The sequence below is a fragment of the Microtus ochrogaster genome, unplaced genomic scaffold, assembly GCF_000317375.1.
Source record: "Microtus ochrogaster isolate Prairie Vole_2 unplaced genomic scaffold, MicOch1.0 UNK8, whole genome shotgun sequence".
NCBI classification, from domain to species: Eukaryota; Metazoa; Chordata; class Mammalia; order Rodentia; family Cricetidae; genus Microtus; species Microtus ochrogaster.
The window spans coordinates 1,688,536-1,709,066 of NW_004949106.1; the positions used below are offsets into that span (position 1 = coordinate 1,688,536).

At 45.6% G+C, this 20,531-nt stretch overlaps 1 protein-coding gene across 7 annotated transcripts in view; it reads right to left on the minus strand.

Moving 5' to 3' along the window:
* Nucleotides 1-20,531, minus strand: part of Spats2l (spermatogenesis associated serine rich 2 like) — a 156,178-nt gene that overhangs the window by 63,807 nt on the left and 71,840 nt on the right. For all 7 annotated transcript variants that reach the window (XM_026788887.1, XM_026788886.1, XM_013353449.2 and 4 more), the window contains one exon: nucleotides 16,427-16,487. In XM_026788887.1, the coding sequence (XP_026644688.1) occupies nucleotides 16,427-16,487 (61 nt within the window). The remainder of the gene's footprint in view (nucleotides 1-16,426; nucleotides 16,488-20,531) is intronic.

Here is a 20,531-nt window from a genome sequence, read left to right on the forward strand (position 1 = left end):
ATGCCACAGCTTAGGCTAGTCTGCTTACATGCCACGGCTTAGGCTAGTCTGCTTACATGCCACGGCTTAGGCTAGTCTGCTCACATGCCACGACTTAGGCTAGTCTACTTACATGCCACAGCTTCGACTAGTCTGCTTACATGCCACAGCTTAGGCTAGTCTGTTTATATGCCACAGCTTAGCCTACTCTGCTTACATGCCACAGCTTAGGCTAGTCTGTTTACATGTGTTCAGAGCAATCTCAGTAGCCTCCAGTTGGGCAGCGTCACTCAACACAAGGCAGGTTTTGCAGTAAGGTGCCGAATATCTTAATTTATTAATCCTGTGCCCAAAGCGTAGCCAGGAATGGCTGCAAGGGTGCCGCGTTCGCACAAGTACGAGGCTGAAAATCTGTAAGTCGAATCATGGTCCGTCGGGACCGATGGTCCGTAATTGCCTCTCACGGTACGAGAGTCGGCACGGGAAGCAATCAGAGCGTATTCACAGCGACAATGGTCAGGAAGCCGCCGGCATGAAAAGCCAAAATGCACCAGTCAGACTCTTTAACGATTCTCCGGGATGGGAGACAGAGTGGAGATGCATGGGGGCCGGTCTTGAAGAAAGCTGCCACCCCCCCTCACCTCCCCAACCCCCATGCTCTGTTTCCTTAGCTCTCCCAAGTCATCTGACACCCGGACAGACCTGTGTAATAACCTCTTTTTTATTTGTACTCGTTTGAGAAGGTTTCATTTTCTAGAGCACGTGGCAGGTGCCCAGAGGCTGTATTAGCAAACGGAGCTGGAAATGAAAACCACACACACGGCCCATCTGATTGGCGAAGGAAGAGAACGCTGCGAGATTTTTAAGGCTAAATACAGTCAGAGGGTAAAGAGAGAGGCCAGGAGATGAGAAGCCACAAGTCTACCTATATACCCCCCCATCTGGCTCTCACGCACGCTCCGGAATTGGAGCCCGACTCTATCTGGTGCAGTGTGAGTTACTTGGGGCGAATCTATACCCACAGCATCGTAAACGCTGGGGGAACTCAGTATGGGGCCGGAGGCACAGTATCTGTCGAGAGGCCAAATGAAAAGAGGAAGCGAGGGATCTCGTGAAATGGTCACGGGAACACTCCACGCTGTAATACACCTTTGTCAGTGCATGCCCACAGTTCAGCAGGAAGTATTAAAAAGCTTAATAGATCCAAGCCACAGGTCCCAGGTGCAGATGGCGGCCTCCAGCCTCCAAGAACTGACACACTCAGAGATGAACGCTAACCTACCCTGCACAATCAGGGCAGCCGTCAAACGGCCAGCAACCTCCTCTTTGCACCAGTGAGAACCAGTTATCGATGGGTTCACCATTCCTGCCACACTGAAAGGGGTTTATCGTCGGCCGGGTCGTAATTCTCACACGCCGAGCCGTTCGGAGATGCCTTAGAAACAGTTCCTTCCCTTGCTATGTTTCTCTTGGCTTGCCGGACCAGAAGTATTATCTACACATTAACGAAGGCAGTTTCCAAGGGAGTCTTCTTGGGGGGGGGGAATAAAATATCTTTCGCAGCCTGATACCTTTGCATCGAGAATAATTCCATAATTTAATTGCTTTTTCAAACATCTACTTCCTGCCAGCAAAAAAAAAAAAAATGTATGAAGTGTTGTCACGGTCTGCTCGGCTGACTTTTTGGAAATTAACACCACTGGCACAAATCAAAATTAACTTTTGGGGGTGAGCAGAATAGGATTAGAAAGAAAAATGAAGCTTTGAAGATGGGTGGGGGGGGGCCGCCGTGTTGACAGAATCATAGGAAACCGGAAGGGAGGGTCTTGGTGACACTCTCCATGGGCCTCCTGAATCTATCTCAGTTAGCTGGGGCCTACCCAGAACCAGGTAGACACTCAGGGCATGTGACTCAATTATTTTCAAGGTCCTGCTTGGTCCCAGAACGTGGCAGGCCAGAGCGGCTTTGTCCAGAACCTGCGAAGAGGTTGAGATTCAGGGCATGCTCGCTCTGCAGCTAGAATGGTGGTTGTTAACAAGCCCCCACAGAAGGACAGAGATCACCCCATACTATGTCAGTGGGGCCCAGTGCCATGACAGGAACCTACAGATGTGGAAGGAGGGAGAGAGAGTAGGTGACAGCAATGTAAAGTAATACATAAGGGGCCACTTCCAGGCTTGAAGACAAAGCCAGGAGCCAAGACAGCTTCCAAAGCAGAAAAGACCAGAAAACCAACTCTTCCCACCACCCACTCCTGAAAGGAATGTGGCCCCAGGGACATGTTTTGCTGAGCCCCCCTAAGTCCTGGTCAGTCCCCTGACCCCCAGAGCTCTCAGGTGCTTCTTTTATACTGCCTTAAGCCCTGAAGCCTTTAGTAATGGTGGGTGCCATGAACCCCCATTTGAGGACCGAAGCCCACTGCGTGCTTGCTCCTCATCAGGAAACACGATTCCTTCCCTACCCGGTAAGCAATGCTCCTCATCAGGAAACACGATTCCTTCCCTACCCGGTAAGCAAACCCCCTCCCTGGCCACACGGCTTCTGCGGTTCCAGTTATTCATGTACTGTAGCTTCATCTCACAACAGTAGAGAAGACAAAGTGAAGTAATAAATACCAGCTACTCGGAGCTGGCCTGGTACCAAAATCCCTCTGCCCCTCACCTGTTCGCTCCCTCCTCTCTCTCTCTAACGTAGGCAGGCTCCTTTCGTCTCTCGGGGAGACTCTGGAAAGGCCTCCTAATTGGATTTCTGGCTTGGTGTTTCCCCCTCTCAAATCCATCTTAAAACAATCGGTGTATAATTTACTGCCTGAAGTGTTTGGGCGTGTCCATTGATGGAGAAAGGAGATAAATTATGAAAGCAGATTCCCCGAGGAAATGAGAAAATGGTGTTGCGCTGTGGAGAGGCTGGGAACATCTCAAGTTAAGCAAGCATTTCCCCGGGGAAACCCGAGGCAAGTTTCATAGCCAGCGCGCACCTCAGGACGTAGATCTCCAGGGTCCAGTGGCCAGCAAGCCAATCTAGCAGAAGCAGGACGCAGAGAGACCCTGTCTCCAAAGACAAGGTGGTGGACGGCTTCTGAGGGACAGCACCCAAAGTTGCCCTGCACATGGGCGTGCACACACTCAGAATTCTGAGACGGAAGGAAAGGGGAGAGAGGCAGAGTGGAGAAAGAATAAAAACTCGAGAGTGTGGGGGAAACATTTATGGGAACCATTCGTGTGAGCGTTGAGGCTTAGACAGTGGAGAACCGCGTAGAGCTGCCTTTCTGGGAACTTGAGAGGAAGAGGCCGTAATGAATAAAGAGTGCCGGATAGGCCTGGAGGTCCGTGAATGCCGGACAGCACGGATGGGTCGAGTCTGCTGGCACGGCTTTCCCAGAGATTCTTAGCAAGCAACCAGCAGAGGAGAGGGATGATCCGTGTTTACAAAATGTAAAGAGTAGAACGGGAAGTCCCGAGGCTTGGGCATTCCAGCTTACTGTTAAAGTAGTAGCTGATGAAGTCATCTAAAGCCTACAGAAGACATTAGGACCCCAGAGAGGAATGATGGGACCAGACATCCTGCTGAGATGAAGGGAAAAAATGAAAAGGGCAAGAGACGTTGGCGATGAGAAGCACATAGCAGAAGAGGGACCGCTTGGTCTTTTTAACCCTTGCTCCCGGTACAGCCTTCTGGCATCTAAGAAGGCTACCGGTTTTCTACAGCCCAGCCCAGCCCAGCCCAGCCCAGCCCAGCCCAGCCCAGCACCTGTTTCAAAGAATGCCACCCTGACAGAGCAAACACTCTGCCCCTGCGTCTTCCGCGAGCTTCAACAGCCCAGCCCAGCCCAGCACCTGTTTCAAAGAATGCCACCCTGACAGAGCAAACACTCTGCCCCTGCGTCTTCCGCGAGCTTCAATCCCCTAAGCTCTCGCCGTCTGCTCAAACTCTCGCGAGTGTTTCCTATTGAAAATGCCTCTGTAAGTAAGCACACTGCTCAACTTTGGGGGTGCAGGGACCAAAGAAGAGAGGTGTGGCACCTGCATCTGTCTCGGGAGGGGGGAGGTCCCCACCTACTCATCCCAGCTGTCAGAAATAACACCGATGCTTGAGGGAACACACTAATCGCTGGCCTCTGCGGAGCTTATCCGCGGCCGGTTCACCCACCATTCTCGTGACGAGGGCTGCGGCTCTTGGCCTGTGATGAGAAACTAACACACAGGCACGGGTTTGATATCCATCTTTGTTAAATGTCAATATGTAAGTTCGGACTCGAACTGTTACCTTTTGGAGCCTTGCGATCTCGCTGCCACAGACAAGGAACACGTTGGCCATGTCTTCCAATTTGGTAGCCCTTAAAAAGGCAGTTGCTGGCTTCTCTTAGAGAAGATTTATTGATTTAAGTTTTGTGTAGGCTGGGGCCAAATTGTTGATTTGAATTATTAGGAGCCTGAGTTGAGTCAAGGATGGGAGTAAGAGTATGGCCTCAAGAATGTCCTCAGAGCTCCGAGTAATCTTTTCATCCATGTTCCTTTTCTATTTATTCCTTAACTCAGTCACAGTGAACAGACTCTGAAGCTGGACCACAGGCAGCTACAGACACGCTGCGTGGCCTGCCGAGAAAAGCTACGGTCCCCAAAGACAGATGCCTGATGAATTTAGTTAAAAGACGTGAAGATGTTTTGTTGTCTGAGAACCAGAGAAATGCAGAGGGCTGAAACTGGCTTAAGGGGGATGAAGGGGAAGCAGATGATGGGGTGTCCAAGAAGAACAACACAGAGGATTCAGGGGATGAAGATGATGGGGTACCCAAGAGGAACAACACAGGACACAGGAAGTATCCTCAAAGCAAAGCAGGCCTGATCCTTGGAGCATCAAGTAGCAAAAGTTAGGATGGAATTTCGGAAACAAAGGCATGGGACCAAAGTGGTCCAGGCCCTGTAACTACCAACCTGGAGCCTGATTCTAAGGCAAAGTCTTTGAAGATTTACTCAGGGGAAGAGTATGATATTTGCACATTTAAGGTCATTCTGTTTTCTTTGTGTATGAGCTCAAGGAGATCAAATGAATGCCCGCTAGGATTTTCACACAGAATCTTGGGCAAGAATTTGGACCAATCTGAGCAGTGTGGAGAAGGGCTCACAGCTTACTTGTCAAGAAACAACTGGCTTCTGTTTAGATACAAGGAATAAGAAGCAGGAAGCAATTCAGGTGAGGACCAGTTTAGCAGTAAAGTTTTCGCCAGGCTCTGATGAGCACCCAGGATTGAGAACCACGAATCTGAGATATAATGGGAGTTACAGGTCAGGTTTTCTCTGAAATTCCAGCCCTTTTAATACTTGGCCTCCAAGGAGCATGGGCCGTCCTCCTTCCTCTGAGCACGTGCCCTGTGTTGTTCTACTTGGAACACTCCATGTCTCTCCCTTCACTCTCTTCTTAAACCAATCTCAGTCCTCAGTGTTTCTCTGGTTCTCAGACAGCAAAACATCTTCACTCTCCTTACTAAGGGGAAGAAATAGGAAAAACAGAACGGTGGCACAGGAGAGGGCTCTTTGTAGGTCTAAATGCTCACCTTCTCAAGTAATTTTGAGGGTGCTACAATTCTTCTACAGCTCTCATTATTCACGTAACACTATCACTTCAACGATAAAGCTTTTGTAAAGTAAAACTGTTGCAGGCAGACGTACGCTCTCTTTTTCCTTCTCTCCTAGTCTCGAGGAGCTGCGCCTGGCCTCACTCACTATGTAGTGAAGGATGTCTCTGAATTTACGATCTTCCCCCTCGCTGTCTCCACCTCCTAAGGCTTCAGATTACAGTAGTGTATCGCCATGCCCAGTTTATGTGGTTCTGGGGGTCGAACCCCAGGCTCTATCTGCTAACCAAGCTATATGTCCAGCTCAGGTGAGCCCCCTCTTGAAGAAGGTATGGTAGTTACCTACTGCTGAGTGACCGCTAAGCACAACTGATCTGGTATTTTCACTGTCTCTGTGGAGATGCACTTGGGAGTGATGTGGGAGTCCCCTCTGTATGCTGTGATTACCATTAATGAATAAAGAAACTGCTTTGGACCTATAGCAGGGCAGAACTTAGCTAGGTGGGGAACAAAATACTAAGCTGATGCTGGGAGAAAGAAGGGCAGAGCCAGAGAAGAAGCCATGGAGCCTCCACGGGAGACAGAAGCTGGGAATTTTACCCAGTAAGTCACAGCCACGTGACGATATACAGATTAATAGAAATGGGTTAAATTTGTATGTAAGAGTTAGCTAATAGGAAGCTAGAGCTAATGGGTCAAGCAGCGTTTTAATTAATACAGTTTCTGTGTGATTATTTCAGGTCTAAGCAAGCAGGGTGGCCGGGAAGAACAAGTAGCCTCCTCTAACATGGGAGAAGTTTGGTTGAACGAATTTTCCCTGGGTCACAGACACAGAAAGACAATGGGGTGAGACCATTAGCTGAGCGGTGTGTTCTCTTTGTATAACATGAAGATCACTCCATGGGGTTTCTTGATGAGCTTGGCTGGTCTTTCTCATAGCATGGTAACCTTACAATAGACTGTTTACAGAACAAGCCAATACCCTATGCAAGCACCCCAACTATGATGTAAGTAGCAGGATCCCCCCACTTTGGAAGCAACTTGTTTCTTACTACACTAAGTCAGCCTGCTGCAAAGAGCCTATCTCCTTTTAAGATGCTAGGTCTTGATACGGGAGATACTTTTGTAGACATCACTGCCGAATACAATTGGCCTGAAAGGGTACAGACAACAAAAGCAAGGGGTCATGTATATGATGGTTGCTAATGGCAACGGTCCCTCTAATATACACTGAGACATGCAACAGGCTAACAAAACCTTCATTTCACCCATTTAGATAGCATGTATTCAGTGCAGGCCTGAGTTGGTTTTTGGCTGTTGCTTTTTTTTTTTTTAAGTCACTGTGTTTGGTTTTTTCCTCCAATTTCCCCAGAATAATTACTTAGACATGCAGATAATTTTAGAGGCAGTGAGCCCCTCAGTCCACTAGAAGTCTGTTTCCATCCAGCTGGCCACATACTCGGTGGCATTAGGGCTTAGGTAAATATTCTGTCTGTGTCTCTGATGAATTCCATATTTAGACTTATTCCTGAAGAAAAAGAAGCAATGCTATATCCACAAGCTGCTGTTTTGGTTTGGGTATGTTAACAAGAGTAGACAAACAAGATACTTTTAATTTATCCTGTTCCAGAAAGAACATCCAGAACATTCTTTCCACATTTTCTCTGCGGTTTCCTCTACTTGAGGACAAAGTGGTAGCTATTTCCATTCACCCTTAATGCAGTTAGTTTTTCTATCTTTTTCTCATTCACCAAACTTCCCAGATAAGAAGTATTATAAAAAAGGGTGTAATTCACTTATAATCCTTTAATCAATACTAGAATAAAAAAAGCTAATTGCCCTTTGGTCAATAGCAGCTGAAGAGAGTTAACTTAATCTCTAAAGTATATTAGCTTTGGATATTTCTTCACTGTGGTGTGGGGAAGCAGATCATAAACCTCCATGGACACTGGGAATACAATTCCTTTTTATTTACAAGGGTGGACCAGTTTTTAAAAGGCATGCTGTTTTAAAATAATCAAAATGATTAATTAACAGACCTGATCCTGTTTTTCCTACAAGTTTCTGTTTGTTTAGGTTTCCTCTAAAGACAGTAAAGGAAAAAAAATATAAAACGGCCTTCAGTCCAATAAGCCAGCTGCATCTGGCTGTAGGTATTAAAAGGAAAGACCAATCTCTCTCCCTAATGGATGACAGACACACACAGAGGACTTCCGGTGAAATGCGATGCAGCCTTAATAAAAAGGAAATGCTCAGATATGCAGCAACACGATGGCATGGATAAACTTTAAGGAAAGTCTGCTAACGCTAAGAGCCCATCAAGGGACCCATGGGGCCGAGCTCCACTCCTAGGAAGTATTAAATAATCAGACTCTTAAAGCAGACGATACTGTGGTGGTTTCCAGGGACCGTGAAGGTAGGCATCGGGAAGAGAGAAAGGGACAGCTTGATTCTTACCAGACAGGTGAATCTCAGAGACATTGTGCCCATAGCTAACGCCATGTCATAGGTTTAAGATTCTAAGAGGGACATTGTCATGTTAGATATGTTACAATAAAAACCCTCATTGTTATATAATTGAGTAATGATATTTATTTCAACAACTTTTCCTAATAGTTACCTTCAAAGATGGAGAAGCAGAATTCTGAAGAGTCCTAAAGACAGAGCCACAAGGAATGTGGGCTGGCGGGTCACAAATGAACGCTTAGGTGGTTTAATGACATTTCTCATTTTCCACAGAATAGAAGTTTGTGCACGATAATCCAAACAGAGGAGCTACCGTGGAGTCTGAGGCAGCACTCCCTCTGTGGTCCAGCACCCTGTCTTTATCTTTTACAGTGCATGAGACCACAGGTTGATCTACTAGAGGGAGGATTCTGATGCCCCTTCAGGGTAATGAATCAATTCACCTGGGGCAAAAAGCCAACAAGGCGGACAGAGCAGACACAATGTAGCAAAAGAGTAGACACAATGTAGCAAAAGAGCAGACACAATGTAGCAAAACACCAGACACAATGTAGCAAAAGAGCAGACACAATGTGGCAAAACACCAGACACAATGTAGCAAAACACCAGACACAATGTAGCAAAACACCAGACTTTTCCGTGGAAGGAACTGGACCTCTTTCTACTTTAAATGTGGCTAGAAGCAGAGTTAGGAGCAAAGGTTATTAAATGATGCCTTACTCTAGAAGTTGAGAAGACCCTCATACCAGTGGTAGCACAGTCCAGTGTGCAAAGGCAAGGGAATTCTGGGTCATGAAGTGTGTGTGTGTGTGTGTGCATGCCCTTGCACATGAGTGAGGAGATCAGAGGAAATTTAATTACTGCTCCTTAGTTGTTGTCTATTTCTGGCCTGGTGTTAGACAAGTAGGCTAGGCTGGCTGGCCAGGGAGCATGCAGGATCTACCTGTCCCTTCCTCCCAGCAACGGGACACACGTACACACTTCTGTGCTTGGCCTTTTAAATGTGTATTCTGGGAACTGAACCCATGTCTTCTTGCTTCATCAACTGTCAACTGTTCTATCCCACTAGCCCCTTAAGAGTTTGTATTTTAATTTGCTAATTATTTCAGAGCAGTGGTTCCAAAACTTCTTATTTATTTTTTCCTCCAGCAAAATAAAGAACTCGTGCTTGTACCATATGATAAAATTCCAAAATAAATATCTGAGGTGATACTTTGTGATCTAACAAATAAAGCTTGCCTGAAGATCGGAGTGCAGAGCTAGCCAGTAGCTAGCCATAGAGGCCAGGCAGTGGCGGTGCTCACCTTTAATCCCAGCACTCGGGAGACTGAGGTAGACAGCTCTCTCTGAGTTCAAGGACACCCTGGGGTGCAATACATTGTTCCAGTTGCAAAGAGAAACAGAGCCAGATGGTGATGGCTCATACCTATAATCCCAGTACTTGGGAGTCACACACCTTTAATCTCCACACTAGGGGGGTGGAGACAGGAGTGATATGGCTGGGCAGAGAGAGGAATATAAGGCAGGAGGAGACAGGAGCTCAAAGCATTCAGTCTGAGGACTTATAGAGACAGAACACCCAATTCAGGCTGGAGATTTCATAGACATAAGAAGTAGTGGCTGGCTGCTCTGCTTCTCTGATCTGTCAGCTTCCATCCCCTAATATCTGACTCCGGGTTTTTATTATTAAGACCAATTAGAAATTGTGCTACGTATATCTCAATTTTCTTTTTACAGTTTTTTGATGCAATAGAGTTCTGTGGAGGCTAGAGAAGTCCGTTGTAGGAGGCACAGTTTGACTGACAGCCCAGCCATGTTGTGCTGGTCCCATGCATTGTCCCTTTAGATGCTGTCAGTCCCCACTGTGAGGGACATAGAGTCTTCCAGTTGGCAGCTTTGATCTGAATCTCCCCATCAGTTGGAGACCTTTTCTGCTGGATTTTTCTCTTTTTCCCCTCCTCTCAAAGATATCATAAAGGTTGTTTCTAGCTGCATCTGCCTTCTCTCTTACATTTGCCACAAAATCACTACCCTGCACCTCCACCCTACGGAGGCACACCCTACCTCCTGCCTTCCTACGAACGGTCCCTACCCATAATTACCTACAATTACCATTATAGAATCTCGACTAAATTATTAAACCAGATTTTGATGGACAGACACCAGAGTGGAGTAAAATCTATAACATAACTAAGTACACAAGCAAGTTCAAAAGTCTTATCTGCTGGCATAACAAAGAAAAAGCGGCTTCAGGAAAATACAAGAATTTACTACTAAGTGCTAAATCTGCTGATCTGTGTACCTATGGATCTCTCTCGACGAATTTTCAATGTGCAAGGTCAGAAGAGAAGAAATCATTACTGCATCCATCCATGTCAATCTTTATCTATAAAACTGGATAATTTAATTTGGAGGATCACTGTGGGAAATTAGGTAGAATGTGGGAGAAACCCCCATACATTCCAAGGGATTGCCAACCAAGGTTACTTTCCCCTGCTGCCAAATGATTTCGTTTTTGACACGCTCTTATATTCTTTAGCATTAATCATCTGTCTCCTATACATACATCCCTCAGTCATCATACAAAAGGATCTACCATGGAAGGTCAGAAGAAAAGGGGAGGGGGGCACAGAAGAAACAGAAGAAAACTTGTGTATTCCGGTCATGTAACTTGGCCAAAGCAATGTGATACCTAATCCTGCGATAGCAAATTCCTTCTGATCCCCTGAAACTGATGGTGACATTTCCATTGATTCACTCAGTTCCTTTAGATGCCTTGTCAGGCCTCCTCTGGTTGCCAAGCAACAATAACAGCGGTTCTGTACGTACGTATTAGGCAATAACTGTTGTCAATGCTTCTCCTTTCTCTGAAAGGGAAATTTAATGACCCCCTCCCATGAGAAAAGTGATGACAAGCACAGGCCCCACCATGGAATCTGAGAGCTACAGAGCTGGTGTTCTTGTGATCTGAATCCAACGGTTGGGCTAAATTCAACTCTAGTGAAAAAATATAAAATTAAGGCTTCTCCTGGAGCATAGATTCTTTGTATATATATATAACAACTATATGTCATTAAAACTCACCCCAACTCCTACGAAATGGTTTCTCTATGAGACGGGTTAATATTTTAAAGATGTTTCACACTGAATATCAACACCTCCGATCTGATAAAATCTCTAATCAAACTCGTGGCTTCTTCTGGCCACCTTCCCTCCCAAACAAACACCCGAGCTACGTCTTCAGTACTTTGCAAAACACGGACCGAGAGAAATAATAAAACGGAGCTTATTAGAGATAATCACCTGACTGCCACAGCCAGCAGCTTGGGCTCAGATCCGAGCGTTCTGCAGTGACCTGCAGAAACGGTGATGATGCCACTACCCCGGACGCAGAGTGGACAAGAGAGTCTTGTCCCCTTTCATTTCACTGATGCTACGCGGTGATTGCTTACAATCCAATTTACCCCAGCAGCTCTGCCTGCTCTGAAAGCTGTTCCCAATAGGTGACTTCCAAGCAATGACATTGCAGGCCGAGCTGGTTCCCATTTCCACAATGTCATACCGTCCTGCCTCAATTATTGGCAGGGCAGCTCACCAATACTTATCCAGGTCTGAGAGTCAAGGCCACTTTTCTGTCTTCTCATGGGGACGGTTTTCCCCTTTCCCAGTCTTGGTTCTACAGGGATTTGCTACTGAGAGGCAATGTCTCCATTTTTATTCGCAAAACCAACAGACGCTCTTGCCCTGCGCCTGTATCCTACTAAGAACTCACAAAGCATTTCCAGACTTACTGTTGTATTTGATGACTTCATTCTGGGGAAAACCCTGGAACTTCACACGTGCGTGGAAGAGCTCAGTGTTTGTTACAGGCCATTCAGCTCCTCACTGTGGAAATGAGAACTCCTGCCTTCTAGACATATGCTTCCCCATAGCCTTCCTTATTGAGGTCACTCCCAAGGGCATGAAGTCCCCTATGGTGGCTCAGGAATCATTCATCACGGGAATGGCTTACTACACCATACCTGGACACTAGGAACATGCCCGCTCTGTTTTATAAGCAAGGATTCCCTTTACTTTTCATCAATAATTTTCTTACAAAATTGAAAATAACTGATAATATATTTTTAAAAAACAGACAAAAATCCTATTTTTATATATCAATCATTATTATTCTTTATGTTAAAGCTCTGTAAATCAGTATTACCTGATAACTATGTATTTTAAGCAGGAAGAAGTTCAATAGTACGCTCTCAACTAATCGATCCACGGAGTTTCTAGTGTTGAACTTTGTTTTAAGAAAAATAATTTAAATAAACTCATGTACACACACCCAGCCCACAGGTGGACACACACACACCTAAATTTTAATTAAAAATAAGAAAAACATACCTTTAACAAGGTAAAATAGATGAGAAAATACCTGAAAACCATGAACTATCCCCGACGATAAGATCCCGGGTTGCCTAGATATTATCTTCTGCTGCCCATCTTCCATCAAGTTTGCTTTGGAGATCTGTTCCATGAGCATCTGCTCACCTAGCAAGCTCATTAGTTATCCTTATTCTTATTCACCATCTTCTAAAGCCCACGTCATCAGCCCAAAAAGCCCAACTAAGCTCCTGTTTCCAGGAGCAATTTAAAACATGCATTAATAGCCACGGGTACAAAAATGAGGTGACATTTCCATTAACCTACATTCCATTTTTCAAGAAGCCTTGAGATTTGATAAAATTTCATAAATGAGGTTTCATCAACTCTCTAAAGACCTTAACTATTCAGATACATGTGTTCACTCATCCGCTATCCATTCATTTATCCAACTCTAGCCAAGGGGCTAACCATGGGTCAAATCCAAGAAGGTAAGGCCCACACCCCGCTCCCAAGAAATGGCAGGTTTTCACACAGGGAGACAGGCACCTAAGCCCACACGACATTTAAGCAAGCTGTGATGAATGATGCAGAGAATCTGAAGAGTTCTGGAATGGAAGGGGAGTGAGGCTCAGGCTCAGCAAGATGAACCACACAGGCACACAGGAACCTGCCTTGGCAATGCCCTGTGGGCAAGCATGTTCAAGGTCACAATGGTGGGCTGAAGGGCACGTGTGCAGAGACAGTGGTAGAGGAAAGGGAGGAAGAGGATGGATCTGGTCCTGAAGAAAATGCACGCCACACTGAGGAAATTGGACTTCTGTTTGAGCCACAGATACAGTTTAACTCCTTGTAGTTGTCATCCAACAATACAAAGTTATTTTGAAATAAGTGTTATAAGTATCTATTACCGAGTTGATGTGGGAGGTCCTATGTCTATGTGTTGCTTTGATTGGTTAATGAATAAAGAAACTGTTTTGGACCTCTAGCAGGGCAGAACTTAGCTAGGCGGGGAAAACTAAACTGAATGCTGGGAGAAAGAAGGGCGGAGACTGAGAGAAGCCATGGAGCCCCACTGGAGAAAGACTCCAGAACTTTAGCCAGTAAGCCACTGCCATGTGGCAATACACAGATTAATAGAAATGGGTTAAATTCATATGTAAGAGTTAGCCAAAACACTAATCATTTCCCTAACCAAAACACTAATCATTTCCCTAACCTAGTCAGTCACCTGATTCTAAAGGCTTTCTTACCCGGCCAAGTCTCCAAAAGTGAGTCAAGGGTCTAAAAGATGTCTGGCCTCATTTGCTGGACCAAATCTACAGGGAGAATCCCTGTGTGAAGTCCGGGGAATTGTTCCCCAGGTGAGGGGGGCAGGGGAGAGAATATGGTAGCCATTTTTACATTGTTTTGTATAGTATTTATTGATTCAGGAAACAAACACAAGAATTCTGAATAAAAATACTTGGAAACTGAAAAAAAAAAAGAGTTAGCCAGTAAGAAGCTAGAGCTAATGGGTCAAGTAGTGATTTAATTAATATAGTTTCTGTGTAATTATTTCGGGTCTAAGCTAGCCCAGCGACCAGGAACTAATAAGCAGCCTCCCTCCAACATTTATTTATCCTGGATATTAAATATTATTAGCTTCTTTTCTGAACTAAAAAAAAAAAGCTGCACAAAGACAAAAATTGCTTGTATTCAATCTGTCCCTTTGATCCACTAGAGATACACAAAGGACTCATTTCAAGGTCAAACCATTTCTAAAACAGAACAGATTTTGTATTTCTTCATTACTTGTTATTCTTGTGTGTGTGCCTGTGTGTGTGCAGGTGTGTATGTGTGCAAGTGTGTGTGTGTACAGGTGTGTATGTGAGCCTGTGTGTGTCTATGCCTGTGTGCGTGTGTAGGCCTGTGGTCAGCCTGAGTGTCATGTCTCAAGAACCATCCATCTTAATTTCTGAGTAAGGTCTTTCAGTGGGCTCCTGGAGCTCACAGATTTGATGAGGCTGACTGGCTAGTACACTCCAGGAATTTCCTGGTCTCCACCTTCCCAATGGGATGACTAGATATTGCATCTAAAGCACTGAGGATCTGTTCACTAATCAATGAAGACTTATAAATTAAGACCTAACAGTTGTTATTATTCTTAATTTTCAGAACGGAAATGTCATTGCTTGGTGTGACACATTGAGAAACAAACTCATCATTAAAGGCCACAAAAGCTAATAACTAAAGGAAACAAGTCTACTAAAATAAATCAAAGTAAAACTACATATGATCAGAATTTCTCTTGTTCCTTATGGTTGATTTGATTGAGTTGAGAACACTATTAGCTTTTGACACGGGAGGGGGGATTCACTCATTGAGTTAGAGGGGTTCTGCCTCATTGTCATGTAGAGTCACAATATTTACAACTCAAACATCAGCCTTTCCCCAAATACTGCCAACCTTTTGATGTTTACAGCAGAGCAGTAGCCAAATACCCACCATCCTCACATGGGCACTCACAGCCCCTTCCAGGCAATACACTGAAGCCAAGCATGGCACCTTCCTGCTGAACCCCCACAGCACACATCTGGACACATCTGCCCCTTTAGGCCTCCATGGTGGTCTGCCCACTCGCTGTGCTCTGTCATGGCCCAGGCCAAGTGGTGCCTCCCCTCTCCTTATGTCCCACCCCTTCTGCCTGTCACCTGAGACCCCTACTTGCTCTCTGGTCTCCGAACACACTCAACTCCACACGTTTTATGCACTTACTTTTGCTTTTTTACATAGGATTCTCTGCCCTCAGATCTTTCTGTGGTGCTTCCTTCCCATCAACTTTCTGTCAGTTCTAATGTGACCTTCTCTCAAAGGGTTCCTGGGACCTCCTCCTGTGAAGTAGTTCCCTCCTACCTGTCTTCCCACCAAAGCACCCTACTGTGTGTTTCTCAAAGCTGTGGGCCTGAAACGATTGCGTTCAGTTATATGTTCTTGCATTTACTTTTGGCTTCTCGACGGCACTCAATGGGAGCAGGTGCCTCATCTGCGTGTCTGGGGCCATGTCACCGGCATCAGGTAAAGAAGAGAATCACTAGGACTTCACAAATGTCACTCCTCTCAGGCTTCATGCTACATTTTTAGGATGGCATGAATACAAAGTGATGAGGGACAAATACCTGCCCTTAAGGAAGTCACAGTCCAGAGGAGTCTGGAGCACCTCTGAGGACTGTAAGGTGAGTGGAGACTGACAGAGTTCCTGTGCATGAGTCTCTCAGTCTCTGTTGCTAGGAGGTAGGTGGGGCAGCTTTATCTCAATGGCTGAGGATTCTGGGCCATTAGGCATCAATCCTACAATGTATTAATTAATACACAGATGAAGATAATGATGACCCGCTGGGAAAGGGACCAGTTCATAACAAATGATAACAATGGGAGGGAGAATCAGCGTCATGAGCTCTCAGGGTTGAAAGACACCTAACAGGCCATCTAAAAGGACTGCAGGATGGCTGGAGAGATTGTGTCAGACTTAAGCTCTTAGACGCTGCCTCCCTGCTATGTGAATTGAGCCACGTGACTCAGCTGTGCAGCCTGGAGATCAAGGTCAGAATAGAGCAAATGAATGGGCTGTGCTGATCACACAGTCCACAGTTGTAACTTTCTGATACATAGTATACTAGCGCAACTGATACATAGTATACCAGCATAACTGATACATAGTATACCAGCATGACCGTTACATTTTGTTCAGCGCAACCAATACATAGTATCCAGCACAACCGATACATTGTATCCAGTGCAACTGATACATAGTGTCCGGCAAGAGAGAGAGAGAGAGAGAGAGATAGTATACCAGCGCAACCGAAACATAGTATGCCAGCACAACTGATACATAGTATACCAGCGCAATGGATACATAGTATACCAGTGCAACAAACTTTCTATGTATCCCTGCAACTCTTTTTCCCCTCCTTCCATTATAATCAGGTTTTCCCAGCAAGGATTATGGCATCCATTTTGCAGTTCCTGAGAGCCAACATGCAGCAGCAAGACCTTACCTTCTCCTTGACATTCACATGAGTGTTGAGCTCAGCCATCTTCCTTTTAGGGGTATTAGCCCTATAAACAAGGGATAAAAGAAATGGTTAATGTTTGAATGATGGCTTCCCAATGATTCACTTTTTAAGGTCCTGTTGTGGTTTGAATGAGAATGCCCCCCCCCACAGGCTCATGTATTTGAATGATTGGTCCCCAATTGGTGGAACTGTTTAGGAAGGATTAGGAGGTATGGCCTTGCTGAAAGAGGTATGTCACTAGGGGTGGGCTTTGAGGTTTCAAAAGCCAAGGCCATTCTCAGGTTGCTCTTTCCGTCTTTCCTCCAGCTTGTGTATCAGATGTGAATTCTTAGCTACTGCTCCAGCACCATGCCTGCCTGCTTGCCGCCACGCTTCCCACCATGATGGCCACAGACTCACCCTCTGAAAAGTAAGTTCCCTACAGACTCTCTCTTCTATTTGTTATTTTGGTCCCGGTGTCTTAGCCCAGCAAGAAAAAGGAACTAAGACATGCTCCTTTTGACATAGCAAACAATTCCATTCGGTCCTGGATCGTGAGGACTCTTTGGAAGGCAGAAACCCTTTCCAGTTAACCATTTGATTCAGGTATGTTCTCAAAGCATGGTGCGGTAACTCTGGAAGCCAAGGCAAAATCTTTTCATTCATGCTGTGTTGACGTGGAAAAGGACCCAGGCAGACAGGAATGAACCAAACTGCATTTCTTATCATAAAAAAAAAAAAAGAAAAGAAAAGGGGAAGTGGTCAAAAACTGAAGTTGTGCCAGTATCAAATAAGCATTTTCGTGGCACTCCTCGCTGTCACAAGGTTGTCAACAGCCTGGGTGATCTCACATTCGTGTCAAGTGTTTTAAGCACAGGTGGTGAGGACTGCAGAAGGAGCCAGGGAGACGGACTGCAACTAAATAGAAGAGACAATATTTCCGCTTTTCCTTCTCTCCGGAATGGCCGCTAGCAACTTCATCTTAGCTCAAGTTTCCCCTTCCCGAAGAAGTGGCTCTCCTGGCCACTCCAGCTCCAGCAGCCACCTCCCTCGCTTGCTCGCCGTTGGCACACTTAGAATGCACTAACAGCTTAAAGGGCACGCGGGTGCTCTTAGCACATCTTTTGAAGACCGTGAGTGGATCATCTCCAGTCTTGATGGACCCTGGACACGCTCGTTATCTTCCTACCCCTCCCTGCAGGATGCCACCACGACTGTCTCTGAGTCCCACTGTGAGGTCTGTGTTCCTCACATCAAGCTCTGGCATTTTTCTCTCTCCTATCTGGTCAAAAATTGCTGACTGCTATTATTGGAAGTGTATCTCAAGTCTTTAATTGTTTTGATTTTTTTTTTTTTTTGAGACAGAGAATACATTACTAAAACACCTGACAGCTTGGCCTGGAAGTTAGCAGTTGGCCACTCTGAACACATAGGACCTATCTGCACACTCACCACTTTTTCTCAATCAAGAATCATGGAAACACTTTCTTGTGTTCTGTCTGACTTTTGACATAAAGTAGCCCCATCTCCAGAGAAGACATGTGGAAGAGGCTGCTCGCAAAAACATGGTTTGATTTCTTCTACTTTCTTTTAAACCTAGGTCTTTTTTTGTTTTTGTTTTTTGAGACAAGGTTTTTCTGTAGCTTTGAAACCTATCCTGGAACTAGCTCTTGTAGTCCAGGTTGGCCTCGAACTCACGAGATCCACCTGCTTCTGCCTCCCGAGTGCTGGAATTAAAGGGGCGTGCGCCACCACCGCCTGGCTTAAACCTAGGCCTTAAGTAAACTATAAATTTTGATTTAATACCTTTTGCCAGTTTTTGGATGAAAGCTTGACACTATCCAATGCAGACTCAGTTTTAATCTTAATTATCCCCAAATAGGATCCTGTTTAGACATATTATTAAATACTGGAAACAATCAGATTTTATTTTTAGAACTCTCCAAAGAGCGCTGCCAGCTGACATATGCACTTGGGCGTGCTAGCCAGAGGCCCTGCACACTCATTCTCAGGAAGGCGGTTCTCGGGAACAGGCTCCACACAGACAGACAGCCACACCCCACTGCAAACACCTCTCCCTTCATTCAGTTGGCAAATGCTGTGTCTCCAAAGCTGGCATAAGGGAGACAGCAAATATACTAGCTGGCAAGCCATACTTCTGTTTCATTCTGAATTACCCCGACCTTAAATGGTCCTAGGAAAAGATTATTCTCTGATTGTCTCTGACAATGGACACGGAAGGCATGCAAGGCTTTTTCCAATCACAGCCATGAAAAGGGAGACCGTTGTCAACCTCTGCCTGCAAACACGTTCACAAAGATGGCACTTCAAAGACTTCTGCTTGGTGGTCTGATTCTGGCCTTACATAAGCACCCACCAATTATATGGCTTTTTTAGGGGGTGGTGACTGTGTATATATGGAAGGGATATCATAATGTACACACATGAAGCTACACGGGCAGAGAACGGTGCTCTTGCTTTGCTGCCATTTGATAGAGAAAGCCTGGGAGAGCTCCACCAGCTGAGTTCTCCAGACACAACCGGTTTTCCATTAGAGATGCAGGAAACCAGGTGGAAGAGGTTTTGCTTTGTTCTCTTTTTGCATTTGGGCTTTAAAGGCTAGATTTACAGCATTGTCTAAAACTGAAGAGTCAGAACCCGCAGAGGCCTCCGGGAGAAATCCCAGTGAACAGGAGTTTCTAAGTTCTGAGAAAGTGGGAGCGCTAATGGTAAGCTATGTTCACAAGACAGAATGTGTTCTCTCTCTTCTCTCTCCTCTCTCTCTCCTCTCCTTCTCTCTCTCCTCTCTCTCCTTCTCTCCCCTCTCTCCTCTCTCCCCCCACTCTTCTCTCTCTTCCCCCTCTCTTTTTTCCCTTCTCCCCTCTCTCCCCTCTCCTCTCTCTCTCTCCCCTCTACCTCCCCCCGCCCCTCACACACTCCTATTTTCTTGGAAATTTCTCTGCTCACTGACCTCACAGTGCAATTCAACAAAGGCTCTTCTTAAGGACAGATTAATCATGACATTATTTTTCCATGAAAGGAAATGCTAGCTCCAAATGCAGGATGGGGCTACGTAGGCTTCTCAGATGTGAAGATAGGAGGAATTGTAGGAGTTGATCTCTATTTTTTTTTTCCCATAAGGAAGGCTGCCCCTATAGGCTCTTCTTTCTGGGTAGATTCCAGTGTCCCTTCCAAACCATGTTCTTTTTTGCTGGTTGGTATACATTAGAAGGTTGGGAAATTGCCCATAGTGCCAATTATTGAAACTAAGTGAAGGGCCTTAATCTAAAAAGACAAAAAATTAGTTTGCCTTTTTAAAATGATGAGTTAAGTAACTAGATATGAAGTTGGGTTCTACTGGTAGGAACAGGTGCTGGGGCACTGTGTGTGTGGGGTGATGGAGAAATGCAGCTTTGGGGTGTTCAGAGTGTTCGCCCCTTCTGCCTGGCACTGGTCCTGCCTGGCTGTTCGGAAGCACACTTTTGCCTTGTTCCTGCTCTTTGAGGACGAGACTGTGCCATGGCCCTCAGCTTTTGAGACTCTCCGTCCTGCTACGGACTGCATCTGGCCAGCCAGTCCCACCGAATCTCAATCTTGTTTACTCAAGGTCGTAAAGGATCACGTCCTCCAAGGAGCACATTTCCCCCTCCTCCTACACAACAAGCCCAGGTTCCAACTGTGCGAAACTGCTGCAGACAGAAGCCCCCGATGCTGGCATCCCCGGGTTCTCTGGTGAGTGTTTAGAGACAAATCCTCCTACCTATGCTTGGTTATCACACCTGGTAGAACACTAAGGCTCGATAAGACACACTCCTCATCCCCTATCCTTGTTGAGTTCAAGACTGTCAAGTCAACAAGGCAGGGAGAGCTCTGACTTCTGGGAGAAGAAAAACCAAAACAGGTTCTAATTCTTATTAGCACTTGAAGATATTTGTGGAATAGATTAGTTCCTGGGGCCTCGCTGTAGGCAGGCACTGTAGTGAACACACAGAGGTTGACACACGACACATAGCCTGTGTGTGAAAGAAGTTGCACAGTTTAGAGTTGTGTACATATACCCCATGATGTTTGCACAACAACAAAGCTGCCTATGATGCTTCCTGAATAT